The 14,460-nt window shown below is 34.0% G+C and overlaps 1 protein-coding gene across 1 annotated transcript in view; it reads left to right on the top strand.

The window, feature by feature from the left end:
• The window catches only part of NALCN (sodium leak channel, non-selective), a 514,200-nt gene that overhangs the window by 279,927 nt on the left and 219,813 nt on the right, over nt 1-14,460 (top strand). The window contains exon 12 of the mRNA XM_007501336.2: nt 453-620. Within this exon, the coding sequence (XP_007501398.1) occupies nt 453-620 (168 nt within the window). The remainder of the gene's footprint in view (nt 1-452; nt 621-14,460) is intronic.

Raw genomic sequence — 14,460 nt, 5'->3', positions numbered from 1 at the left:
GATTTGACATAACTTTAAAATTATATGCTTATTTCCCATAGCTCAAACTTTGAAAGAATGTGTCTAAGGAAACTTGACCTTTAGCAAGAATCAAGCATGTATATGTAAAATGATCCCTAATTACAACAGTTCTTTAATTGACTGTGAAATTATTTTTAATATTTATAGTGGATAAAAATTACAACAGAACTTGTCAAAATCTTAAAAATGATATTTATTGATTGGTACTATAGATTGATTTAAGTCTATTAAAATTTCTTATCTAATCAATATATATCTAAACTTTTTCCACCTCTTTTTAAAAAAAAATTCAGGGTCTTTGTTAGATGACCTTGATTTCAGTTTGTACTGTCTAAAGTTCATTCATTCTGGATACTTGAGATATGTTGCTATAAATCATAATTCAAAATTCAGATGTCAGTATTTATTTTCCTTCATAAATATTCTACCAGGTGGCCTTTACAGTCCTGTTTGATTTGGAAGCTCTTCTGAAAATCTGGTGTTTGGGATTTACTGGCTATATTAGTTCATCTCTTCACAAATTTGAACTGCTACTGGTGATCGGAACTACTCTTCATGTTTATCCAGATCTCTATCACTCACAGTTCACATATTTTCAGGTAATGAAAACAATTTCTATGATTTTCTTATTCAATTTTCATTTCTAATTCTTTGTATAATTGTCTTGTTCATAGATTAATATAATATCTTATTATAGAAGCTAGTGAATAAAAAATGCCTATATTTCATAGATACAAGCAATAAACATTTAAGTATTTATATATAATGATATTTATAGAATATATGTATATAGAGAATATATAAGTATGTATTCTAGGCATGGTGCTCTATAGGAACTCAAATTCTTTTTTTTTTAATCAACCAATTTTCCATTGATTTTATTAAGTTCTTTTTTTTCTTTTTAAATTTTATTTAATTAGATGATTTAAAATAATTTTCCATGGTTACAAGTTCCTTCCCTCCCTTTCCCCCAACCCCCTCCCATATATGATGCACAATTCTGCTGGGTTTAACAGGTGCCATTGATCTAGACCCATTTCCTTTATTGGTATTTGCACTAGGGTGATCTTTTAGAGTCCACTTTCCCAGTCATAGCCCCACCTACCCATGTGATCAAGTGGTTGTTTTTCTTCTGTGTTTTTTTTTTCCCCACAGTTCTTTCTCTGGATGTGGATAGCATTCTTTCTCATATGTCTAAATAGTTCTGGGTCATTGCATTGCCACTAATGGAGAAGTCCATTGTATTCAATTGTACCACAGAGTCTCAGTCTCTGTGTACAATGTTCTCCTGGTTCTTCTCCTCTCGCTCTGCATCACTTCCTGGAGGTTGTTCCAGTCTCCATGGAATTCCTCCACTTTATTATTCCTTTGAGCACAATAGTATTCCACCACCAACATATACCACAATTTATTCAGCCATTCCCCAATTGAAGGGCATCCCCTCATTTTCCAATTTTTTTCCACCACAAAGAGCGCAGCTATGAATATTCTTGTACAAGTCTTTTTCCTTATTATCTCTTTGGGGTACAGACCCAGCAGTGCTATAACTGGATCAAAGGGCAGACAGCACCCTTCGAGCATAGGCCCAAATTGCCTTCCAGAATGGTTGGATCAATTCACAACTCCACCAACAATGTATTAATGTCCCTACTTTGCCACATCCCCTCCAGCATTCATTACTTTCCTTTGCTATCATGTTGGTCAGTCTTCTAGGTGATACCTTGGAGTTGTTTTGGTTTGCATCTCTCTGATTATAAAAGATTTAGAGAACTTTTTCATGTGCTTATTAATTGATTTGATTTCTTTAACTCGAAATTGCCTGTTCATATCCCTTGTCCATTTATCAGCTGGGGAATGACTTGATTTTTTGTACAATTGATTTAGTTCCTTATAAATTTAAGTGATTAGACCTTTGTCAAAGGTTTTTGTTATAAAAATTGTTTCTCGATTTGTCTCTTCTCTTCTAATTTTGACTGCATTGGTTTTGTTTGTACAAAAACTTTTCAATTTAATGTAATCAAAATTATCTATTTTGCATTTTGTAATTTTTTCTAACTCTTGCTTTGTCTTAAAATCTTTCCTTTCCCAAAGATCTGACAATTATATTATTCTGTGAGGAACTCAGATTCTAATGAAGGAGACAACATGTAGATAACTAGGGATACACACACACATACATACATACATACATACATACATACATACATACATACATACATAAAATTGATAAAAGTCAGTCTCATGGGGACAAGAGGAATTGGGAAAGGCATCCTGTAAACATTAAAATTTAAACTTAGACGTAGAGGAAGCTAAGGAAATTAAGCTTTGGAAGTGAGATAGGAGAACATTCTAAGAAGGGACATCCAATGCAAAGGCTGAAGACATGAAAAATGGAGTGTCTTGTTTGAGGAACAGCAAATACCCCATTTTAACTAGATTCTAGAAACATGGAGAAGAATATAGACAAAAGGAGTGGTAGGAAAGAACCATAAAAAAGACACATATCAAACAAAGGAGTTTATATATGATCATGGATGTGATATGGAAGCAGTAGGCTTTACTGGAAGATTGGTTGTGGTAAGGATAAACTAAAGTCAAGGACACAAAAGAGAATGTTATTGTAAAAGTAGGGGAAAGGGATGATGGGAATCCAAACTACTTTGGTGGCTAGTTGAGTACAGAGAAGGGAGCTTAAAGGAAAGATAGTATGATGGTACGCATGAAGGAATTTGATAACACATTGCATAGGTGGGATAAATCACAGTGAGAGAAATTAAGGATGAATCTCAGGTTATGAACCTGGGTGCCTGGGAAGATGTTGGTGCCCTTAACAGTAAGGGAAGTTCAGAAGTAATAAAGGAGAATTTTGGGGAAAAGATAACAAGTTTAATTTAGTAATATTGGTTCAGATGTCTAAGGGTCAGACAAATAGACATATCCAAAAACTAGATGTCTTAAGGCTGCAACCCAGGAAAGATTAGGATAGGTATTGTTATCTAAAAATAATCTGCCTAGAGATGATCATTAAGTACATGGAGTGGATAAGACCACCAAATGATAAAGAAAAAAGATGAAGCCTGAGGATCATGCCTTAAGGAATACTCACACCTGATGGGTATGGCATAGATGAATATGGAGATATACAGCCTGAGAAAGAATAGTCAGACTGTTGGAAGGGTTGTCAACAAAAGAATATGTTGTCACAAAAATCTAAAGAAGGGAAAGTATATGGCTGGGAAAAGCTTTAAAAAAAAAAACAACTGGCAAATGCTTCAAAAGAGACAAAAATGAAGGCAGAACAAAAAACCACTGTATTTAGCAATTATGAAGTCGAAGTCATTCATTTAATGTTTTTATCCTATTAATAATGGAGATTTGGTATGAGGGCAGAGTATAGTAATAGGTGTGATGCTCCACAATGCTGTCACACTCAATTGGAATCATCCATGTGGGCTGCATATTAACTTAGAAAACAACAGTTAACATTCAATATGTTCTATTGTATTTTTAATGATTTTGTTAAACATTTCCATATATATATATATAAATATATAAATATATATATATATATATACATGTGTGTGATGGAAGGTAAGGGCTTATAAATATGCATATATATATATGTACATATATTTTTTTATAAGTCCTTACCTTCCATCTTAGAATCAATACTATAGATTGGTTCTAAGGCAGAAGAGCAGTAAGGACTGGGCAATGGGGGTTAAGTGACTTACTCAGGATCACACAACTGGGAAGTGTCTGAGGCCAGATTTGAACCTTGGACCTCCTGTCTTTAGCCTCCTGGCTTTCAATCACTGAGTTCCCAGCTTCCCCTCCCAATTACATTTTAATTGGGTTTGGCCTACTCATGAGTTTTGATGCTTCTTCTCTGTATGAACTCCTAAAAAAGAAGTATCAATGGTTATATGTATGCCAAATGATGTGAATAAGGGACAAATTTAAGATTTTTGAAAAACAGATTTGGGTTCAGTTCTTTTCAGGATAATCTCTTCATAATTTCAAAATAAAAATAGTAAATCATATTCTATTTTCTACTGACCATCTGACTTTTAAATATTTATTAGTGTATTATTCTGCTATATAATAGCATTTAATTCAATTTTCAAGGAAAATCTGCTTTTAGAATCTGTAGGAAGGAAAATGAAGAAAAATTAAACTCAGTTCCTAAATAATATTAACTGTTAGTTATTTTTGATCCTTATTAATTACTAAAATTTTATCCATTTTGAATTATAGGAAGAGGCATCTAGAATATTATTATTAAATGTAATATATTTTCCACTTCTATGAATTATTATTAATTATGTTTAATGTATTATCATTAAATATTAATTAAGACAAATCAGGACCCTTTAAATTTCTAAGAGAATTTACGCCTATATCTTGCATCTAGTGTAATAAATAAATAAATTAAATATATAAAGTCATAATATAATGAAAAAGAGCAGCATTCTCTATCTCTGATAAATATGGGTTTAAGTGGAGACAGACAGAGACAAAAAGAGATAGATAGATAGATAGATAGATAGATAGATAGATAGATAGATAATAGAAGATATATTCACATAAGTAACTCCAGAGGGAGAAAGCATAATGGAGAGAATTTAGGGGAACATCAATGAAGCCAAATTAAAAAAAAAATCATTGTGTGATTATATTACAGATAACCAAAACAGAGGGAGTAAATAGGTGCACTTATGGAAATGGACCACAGATGTATCATAGAAGCTTAATAATAGGGGAATTTATTGGGGAAATTATTTAGTCATCTCCTGAGGCTGCAGTTCCCCAGTGCTCAGCACACTATATGTCACGTAGTTGGGGCTTATGAAATGCTTTTTGACTGATTAATTGAATGATTGGACCAGTCATCTATGTAAGGCAGTGCAGCAAAATATCAATTTCCCTTTATGGTAAATGAATCAAATAAGAGATGAAGGAACCAGTCAGTGGAATTATACTTCTAGACATTACTCTCATGGGCAAGGAAGAATTCATTCCTCAAGTAGAAATGATAATGACCTTATGGAAATTGGGGGAAAGAAAATACCTAAATGTTACAGAAAGAAAGAAAAACAAAGAACAATGTGACATGCACCCTAGATTTGGGGAGAAAAGCTTTAAAGAATTTAGAAAAAGAATATAGTTAGGATGTCATCACTAAAAATTGCCAAGAAGTTGTCTTGGAAAGGATAGAAACAATCTTAATTTATAAGGAATTAATTTATAAATTTATCAGGAATCTTTATTTTTCATTTATGGGAAGATTATAGTCTAAATACAGTATAGAGTGTTTTTATGTATTTATGTATTCATGCGTATATACTCACATGCATACAACAAAGGTCAAATGGCTTGTTTAGTGTCACAGCCTGAATGTGTGGCAGAGGCTGGACTTAAAGTCTAGACTTTCTGACTCTGGCTGGATCCAAGTCTCTCCTTCATTGTGCCATGCTGCTTTTGCATTATTTAATAATAAATTTAATCAGTGTAATGGAGGGAGAGAAATGGCGTCCCTAACTGCTTAATTCAGGACCAGAGTGTGATAGAGATGGAATGGAGCTAAAAGGTGGATCTGCTTTCCTCTCTTACATCAGCTAAATACAAACTTTGAAATTTGATAGCTTCATTAAAAATATGTGATTATATTTCTAACTTAAAGCTTTAGGTGGCTTAAGAAGTCATCATTCACTAAATTCCTGTTTCCCCTACCACCTTGGTATCTAATGAATTGAACAATTAGTTTGCATTTTTTTCGTTTCCACAAATATATCAGGATATATATTGTTCTATCACTCACAATTTTGAAAAAGAATGGATACATGGGGACACATAGTGGTGGTAGGTTGGAATAAATGTTGAGCAATGTTGATATGAGGAGTAATTGAGAAAGGAATGCTTTTCCCAAGCCAATATTCCATCAGATTTGTTACTTTGGCCTTTGATGGCAAAGACAGATGCATATTTCAAAATTAATTCCATTTATTGCCCATTTTCACAGTAATATTAGTCTACAATCACATCTATTGTCTCAATATCTTTGGTTTGTGAGGTTACAGTAAGTGAAGTTTTGGCATTTTAATATTTTGCTGACCTTTAGAATGATAATTTTGTAATTTTAATGTAGGTTATGGTTAGGTGGTTAAGCATATTTATTACTCTGCAAAAGATCATTTTCCTTTTTTCTTAGTGAAATAATTAAGAATTATCTAGATTCAAAAACTTTTTAATAGCACTTGTGACATTTTAGTGTATGTCAAACTAGGGATAAAAATTTTCCTCTGTCATTGCAGTTCAGCACCTTCTCTGAAACTATAGTCTTAGAGCAGAGTTTCTTCGCCTTTTCTTCAGTCAGCCAATAAATACATATTTAATAAGTGTCTTTTTTGTGCCAGGCAATGTGGCAAATACAGTGATACCAATAAGGGAATTCAAAGACAACTAAGAAAGTTGTTTTTTGACATCAAGGAGATTACAATCTGGTGGGAAGGATAGCAAGGAAGCTGAAAATTGTGTGGGACAAAGAAGTACCCAATGTAGGGTCTTGATAGAAAAGTCAGAGAAGTCCAAAGGTAGTGTAGCCCAGTGGGAAAAGAGGAGGCATTGTGAAATGGGGTCTCTCTTTAAATGGAAGTTTGGGAGTTCATGGTTCCAGTCAAAAGGACAGAAGATGCTGAGCATGTAGATTACAAGACCAATGGCATCCTGTTGGGTCATGAGGTTTTCCCAATAAGCTTCCTGAGGCATGGTTCCATGGACTTCTTTGGCAATCTAGTGAAGGAAGGCTATAGACCCTTTCTAAGAATAATGTTTTCAGACACCAGTCTATAAACGTGTATTAAAGTCCTGCCATGTGCCAGGCATTGTGCTAAGAACTGGGAAGACAAAAAGAGGTAAGAGGCTCTGCCTTCAAGGAATTCACGGTCAGATGGAGAGACAGCAAGCAAATGAATGCATACAAACAAGCTACATCAAAACTAAGATTACAAAAGAAACAAGTTATTTCAATATAATAATTAAACTAACTTTTAAAAGAAGCTCATTGACACCAGGTTAAGAACCCATTTCTTAGAGGATTACCTAAAGCATTTTTCAATTAAATTACTTGCCCAGGTTTACATACCTGTTATGGGAGGAGTTGAACCTAGGTCTTCCTGGCTAAAAGACCAACTTTTATCAACTGTCACCTTTTTTTTTTCTTCACAGTAAGCATCATAGATATTTTGCAGCCCCACTAAGGACACTAAATTGTACTTTTTTTTCATCTTTCCATGTTTATATCCCTGTGAAGTTTAATGGCTGCCTAAACATGAGCCATCCTTTGTATTGTCCAAACAGATACTTTGCTTCTAATCCGTCTCAATTTCAATATGAGTTTTTTGAGTATATAGTGGGCACTTTTTTTGTCTTCATATCATAGCACAATGAGCATCACAATTATCACATGTTGAATTTAATTAAGTTATACTATTCCAAAATTTCATCCAGAGTTAGGATTGAAATTGAAATTGAAACCTTAGGAAATTGAGAGGATATCCATCAATTGGAAAATTACTAAATTAATTTTATTTTTAAATTGTGATAAAATACTACTGTGCCATAAGAAATGTTAATCAGGCTAATTTTAATAAAAGTTAAAAAGAGCTGTATGGATAATGAACAGTGGAATGAGAGGAACCAATTAAATATCATACATAGCTACAGATTCAATTCCTGAAGAAAAATCATAAATGCTCTCTTCCGAGAATGAACTGAAAGGAGGAAACATGAAAGAAATAATTTATGTGAACATGTCTTTCTCCTGGATGATACCTTCTGTGTTAGGGAGAGGTGAAGGAGCATGGGACACTTATGGATGAATTATCTTAATTTAAAAAAAAGATTTTAAAGAAATTAGTCAAAATAAAAACCTCATTTATTGGACTAATATTGGTAACTACCAAGTCACCATATTACTCTAATGACAAAAATTAGGTGTGTATATGAAATTGTTGGGTTTTTAAAATTTAAATATAGAAGATTGGAGGAGCACAGCCAAGATGGCAGATTAAAGGCACAGATTCACCTGAATTCTCTCAAATTCCACTCCAAACAACTTTTAAATAGCTACTCAAAATGCATTCTGGAGTGACAAAAATCAAAAGAAGGATGGGTTAAAACAGTTTTCCAGGCTAAGACAACATGGAAAGTCATCATGAAAGGTCTGTCTCACTGGTATTAGCTAGGACACAGTCCAGGGAGAGAGAGACTCCCATGCAAAAGAGCATTCTACTGCTTTATCCCCTATCTTATAAGGCCAATGATGCTACTCTTCCTGCTTGTCTGATTGGCCAGGATTAATGTCAGTCCATGTACCACATTCTGGCTTCTGGACATATCACTTGTTACATTGGGTCTTCCACCAGCCCCTTATGGAAGTCAGGACTCCAGGTATCTATGCAGTCCTTTAGTTACATGACTTGCTGGCATCCTGCCTTAAAATGAATGTATGGGTAAAGGGGTTTCAAATAGAATAAGGGGTATTTATACTGAAGAAAGATCATACACAATCAATTGGGAAATCCACCTTACCCAACAGGAAAGAAAAGGAAGATTGATTTGATAGAAAGAGAAAAAATTGGGGGATATAGTGATTAAAAACTAAATAGGGGAAAGGGATGGAGAATAGGGCACAATAATCATAATAATACAATATTAAAAAATACTCTCAGACATACATAGAGAAATGAGTTGAATTTTTAAAAATACAAGTCATTCCCCTATTGATAAATGGTCAAAGGATATGAACAGGCAGTTCTCTGACAAAATAATTAAAGTTCTCCATAGTCATGCAAAAGTGCTCTAAATGTTTATTGATTATAGAGATACAACTCTGAGGTATCACACTACCCTCATCAAATTTGCTATTATGACAGAAAATAAAAATAACAAACCTTGGAGGGGATGTGAAAAAACTTAAACACTAATGTGCTGTTGTTAACCAATTTCAAAATTTTGGAGAAAAATTTGGCAATAAAAAAGAACATATTCTTTAGCCCAGTAATACCATTACTAGGTTTGTATCACAAAGAAATAAAAAACAAAAAGGGGCCTATAAAATATTTAAAGCAGCTATTTTTGTTGAGGCAAAGAACTGGAAAGTAAGAGGATCCCCAATGCCTGAGTAAGTTTTAGTATATAGGTATGTTTGTACATACCTATATACTATATATAATGTACTATTTGGCTATTTCCTTTGGAGTTTTCCTTTGGAGACTTTATTCAGGAGGTGATTAGTGAAGTCTTCCATTTTTAATTTACCTTCTGATTCTAGACTATCAGGGCAGTTTTCCTTAATAATTTCTTGAAAGATGATTTTTAAGCTCTTTTCTTTTCCATGATTATTCCTTGAAGTCTCATGGAATCATTATTTACCACTTGACCAATTCTAATTTTAAAGTGTGTTTCTCTTGGGTGAGTTTTTGTTATTTCTTTTCCATTGTAAAGATTAAAATTCTCTGGAGACTGCACATTAATTTACATTTATTTATTAAATAGTGAAAAATAGGTCAGAGAACAAGAAGGCACACAGATACATGGCCAGTCACATAGCTTCTTTTCTAGTTAACCCAAGCTCACTATACACCTCACAACCATTCATTCCCAGTGGTTGGCCTATAAGACATGAGGATCATCCTTGATCCATAACTTATACCCCAGTGACATCACTTTTCCTGGGAACCATGATTGCATAGATGACCTCATTCTAGATCAGAGGTTGGTCTTCTGAGTACCAGGAATCACATGGGACAAGGGGCAAGTGTCTTCTAGGATTCCGGGGAGTATAAGACTTCTGGTATCTTTCCAAAGTGTCCATGGGAACCTCTTATACAGATAAACCTCAGTCCCTGTTCTTAATCCAATCAGGAGGCAGAGGCTGAATTAAAACCCAATTCACTAGAAAGTGGGTTTTCAAATTCAATATGAAACTTTCCTTTTTACACCCCAAGACTGGTTTTAGGGTAACAAGAAAAAGAAATGAAAGCTGGTATTAAATTCTCACACATTTTGGAAAATTCTACTTTTTAAAAAGTTCTTTTCCTCACTGAATTATTTTACTTCTTTTCCCATGTGGTCAATTCTGCATTTTAAGGTGTTCTTCTCTTCACAGAATTCTTCTATATCATTTTTTCCATTTAGTCAATTCTGCTTCTTAAGAAGATTTTGTGGCTTTTACTTATTGACATATTCTGGTTTTTTCCTTATTTTCACCCTATTGTAAGGGATTATAGTGTTACAAAATTAATTTTGAGGTGCTATATAATACTTTTTTGGAGGTGATTTGGTAGAGATCAGGTGAGTCTAGGTTTCTTGTCTGCCATCTTGGCTCCACTGCTAAGGAGAGATAATTTAAGAATTATTGGACTAACTAAAAGCCATGAAAAAAAAAGATCCTGGACATCATATTACAAAAAATTATCAAGAAAACTGCTCTAATATTCTTAAATAAGGAGCAAATAGAAATTGGAAGAATTCACAAGTGACTTCCTGAAAAAAATCCCAAAATGAAAACTCCTCTAGAACGTCCTACTTCATTCCATTGCTGCTAGTAGAAAAGTCTATTACATTTGATTGTGTCACAGTGTATCAATCTCTGTGGACAACATTTTCCTTATTCTGTTTTTTTCACTCTGTATCAATTCCTGAAGGTCGTTCCAATTCACATGGGATTCCTCCCATTCATTATTCCTTTTAGAACAATAATATTCCATCACCATCAGATACCATAATTTGTTCAGAGTTTCCCCAATCAATGAATACCCTGTTATTTTCCAATTTTTTGCCACCACAAAGAACACAGCTATAAATATGTTTGTACAAGTATTTTTTCCCTATTATCTGTTTGGGGTACAAACCCAGCAGTGGTATGGCTGGTTCAAAGGGCAGGCAGTCTTTTAAAACCCTTTGCGCATATTCCAACTTTCCCTCCAGAATGGTTAGACCAATTCATAACTCTACCAGCAGGGTATTAGTGTCCCAATTTTGCCAACTTCACTCCAATATTTATCCCTTTCCTTTGCCACCATATTGACGAATCTGTGTACCAGTACCAGTGTAACTTGGTACCTCAGAGTTGATTTAATTTGCATTTCTCTAATTAGGAGGTATTTAGAACACTTTTTCATGTGCTTACTGATAGTTTTGATTTCATCATGTGAAAAATACCTATTCATTTCCCTTTACCATTTATTGATTAGGGAATGGCTTGATTTTTTGTAAATTTGACTTAGTTCCTTATATATTTGAGAAGTTAAACCTTTGTCACAGAGTTTTGTTATAAAATTTTTCTCCTAGCTTGTTCCTTTCCTTATAATTTTGGTTGCATTGGTTTTATTTGTACATGGCCCTTTTCATTTGATATAATTCAAATCATTCATTTTACAATTTACAATGTTCTCTATCTCTTGCTTAGTCTTAAATTCCTTCCTTTCCCACAGATATAACAGATATACTATTCTATGTTTACCTAAATTATTTATGATTTAATTCTTTATATTTAAGTCATTTACTCATTTTGAATTTATCTTGGTATAGGGTATAAGATGTTGATCTAAATATAACTTTTCCCATACTGTTTTCCAATTTTACGAGCAGTTATTTATCAAATAGAGAGTTCTTGTCCCCGAAGGTGGGATCTTTGGGTTTATCGAACACTAGGTTGCTGACGTCATTTACCCCTAATATATTCCATTGATCTCTCCTTCTGTCTCTTAGCCAGTACCATATTGTTCTGATGACCACTGATTTTAGTATAGTTTAAGATCTGGTACTGCTATACCCTCATCCTTCACATTTTTTCCTCTCTATTCTGTTGCTATAGACACTCAGCGATATAAAATTTCCCCTGAGTACTGCTTTTGCTGTATCCCATAGGTTTTAATATGTTGTCTCCTCATTGTCATGCTCTTTAATGATTTCAGTAATTATTCCTATGATTTCCTTCTTGACCCACCAGTTTGAAGAATTAGATTATTTAGTTTCTAATCAATTTTAAATTTGCCTTTCCATGGATCCTTATATATACATTGTGATCTGTAAAAGTTGCATTTATTATTTCTGCTTTTCTGCATTTGTTTGAAATATTTCTATGCCCTAGTATATGGTTGATCTTTGTATATGTACCAGATACTGATGAGAAGAAGATATATTCCTTTTTATCCCTGTTCAGTCAGTTTTCTCCAGATAACTATTAACTCTATTTTTCAGCATTTCACTCACTTCCCTTACTTCTTTCTCATTTATTTTTGGTTTGATTTATCTAGTTCTGAAAGAGGAAGGTTGAGATCCCCCACTAATATAGTCTTACTATCTATTTCCTCCTTGAGCTCCTTTAATTTTTCCTTTAGAAATCTAGATGCTATGCCATTTGGTCCATAAATGTTTAATAGTGATATTACTTCATTATTTATATTTCCCTTTAACAGAATGTAATTTCTTTCCCCATCTCTTTTAATCAGATAAATTTCTACTTTATCTTTGTCTGGTATCATGATTGTTTCTGCTGATTTTGTTTTACTTTAGATGACACATAATAAATTTGGCTCCAGTTTTTTACCTTGAATCTTTGGGTATCACCCTACCTCAGATGTGTTTCTTATAACAACATATAGTAGGATTCTGGTTTTAATCTACTCTGCTATCTACTTCTGTTTAATGGGTGAATTCATCCCATGCACTCTCAGTGTTATGATTACTAATACTGAATTGCCCCCCATCATATTATCCCAGTTAAATCCTGCTCTATTCCTTTTTTCTCTGTTCCTCCTTCAGTGATTTGCTTTTTGTCACTGTTAAGAGTAAATTTTAGGGTTGAGACTGAATATATTTTTAGTTGGACACCAGGGATTTAAATTCGAAATCCCAATGAAAAAGTCAAGTCAGAATGGAATTTTATGGTGGTTTATTTACAATAGAGGGAAGAAATTAATAATAAGGGAGAGAGAGGGAAAGGGGAAGGAGATTTGCACCTGCCTGGTCTGAGCCGGGGGAGTTCAGAGGCCTCAGCCAAGGGGCCTTCCCAGAAGATTAAATCTAGCTCAGCTTCCAGCCACTGAGGACTCCTCCAAGATGAGGGGCCTCCTTGGAGACTGGTGCCCCCAGAAAGGTCAAGAAAATGGGAAGTCAGCCTTAATACTCACCACGTGATCATCTCAGGGAAGCTCCTGATCATCTCACTCTCCAGCCTCCAACTACCTCCAAGCTCCCTCCCTCTCACAGGAAGTGATGCAAAATATAAAAGCAGTTCTTTACATCATTTCCTGTGTCTTACATGTACCAATGGTGGCTTAAACTTAGCTTTGGACAGCCCAGAGGGTCAGTCAGTTGTTTCTGATTTGTCACTTGCTAACACAAAAGGGTCATAGACCTTCCTCCTCCATACTTAATCCTTAAATGAGGATGTATACATTCCTGGTTGCTAAAATTCTAAAGACTAATCAGGGTGGAGTAAATCTAAAATTCACATCACCCCACCCTTCTACCTCCCTCCTATTACCTACCTTTTCCCTTGTCTTATTCTCCTTCTACTTCTCTGTTGGGTAAGATTAAATTCTATACCCCACTGAGTATATTTGTTTTATCCCCTCTGAGTCCGTTAAAATGAGAATAAAGTTTAAGCTTTGCCTGTCACCACCCTTATCCTCCCCTCTCTATAATGATTTTTCATGCTTATTTATGTTATATAATTTACCCCATTCTATCTCTCTCTTCCTCTTCCTTTTTCTCTCAGGGAAACCTTTTCTTTCATCCCTTAATTGATTTTTATATATCATTCATATACATACATATCATATCATGCATATATATATATTGTTCCATATCATCACATTTACATAGACATCATATCATCATAATCAGCTTACTTCTCCACTCTCTTTCTGAGTAACTTCTTTCTATTTTCTCTAATATTAAGAGCATTTTTTTTAGAATTACAGAAATCATCTATGTGGACCTATAAACATTTTGACATTAATAAGTCCCTTAAATTTTCTCTTTTTTATTAAATGTTTTGGACTTCTCTTGTGTCTTATATTTGGACTTCAAAATTTTTGTTTAGTTCTAGCTTATTCTTCAGGAACACTTGGAAATCTTCTAATTGAATGTCCATTTTTTTCCTGTGAAAGAATATACTGTTTTGCTGGGTAGGTAATGCTGGGTTGTAAAATCAAATATTTTGCCTTCCTCAATATCCTATCCCATGCCTGTCTATCCTTTAATGTAGAAGCTGCTAGGTCCTGAGTGATCCTGACTGTAGCTGCATTGTATTTTAATAGTTTCTTTCTGGCTACTTGAAATATTATTTCCCTTGGCTTGGTGGTTCTTGAATGTAGCTATTATATTCCTGGAAGTTGTTATTTGATGATTTTTTTCTATAGGTGG

The sequence above is a fragment of the Monodelphis domestica genome, chromosome 8 (genome assembly GCF_027887165.1).
Source record: "Monodelphis domestica isolate mMonDom1 chromosome 8, mMonDom1.pri, whole genome shotgun sequence".
Classification (NCBI taxonomy): Eukaryota; Metazoa; Chordata; class Mammalia; order Didelphimorphia; family Didelphidae; genus Monodelphis; species Monodelphis domestica.
The sequence above is the reverse complement of the archived record's forward strand: the minus strand, read 5'-3'. Positions and strand labels throughout refer to the sequence as shown.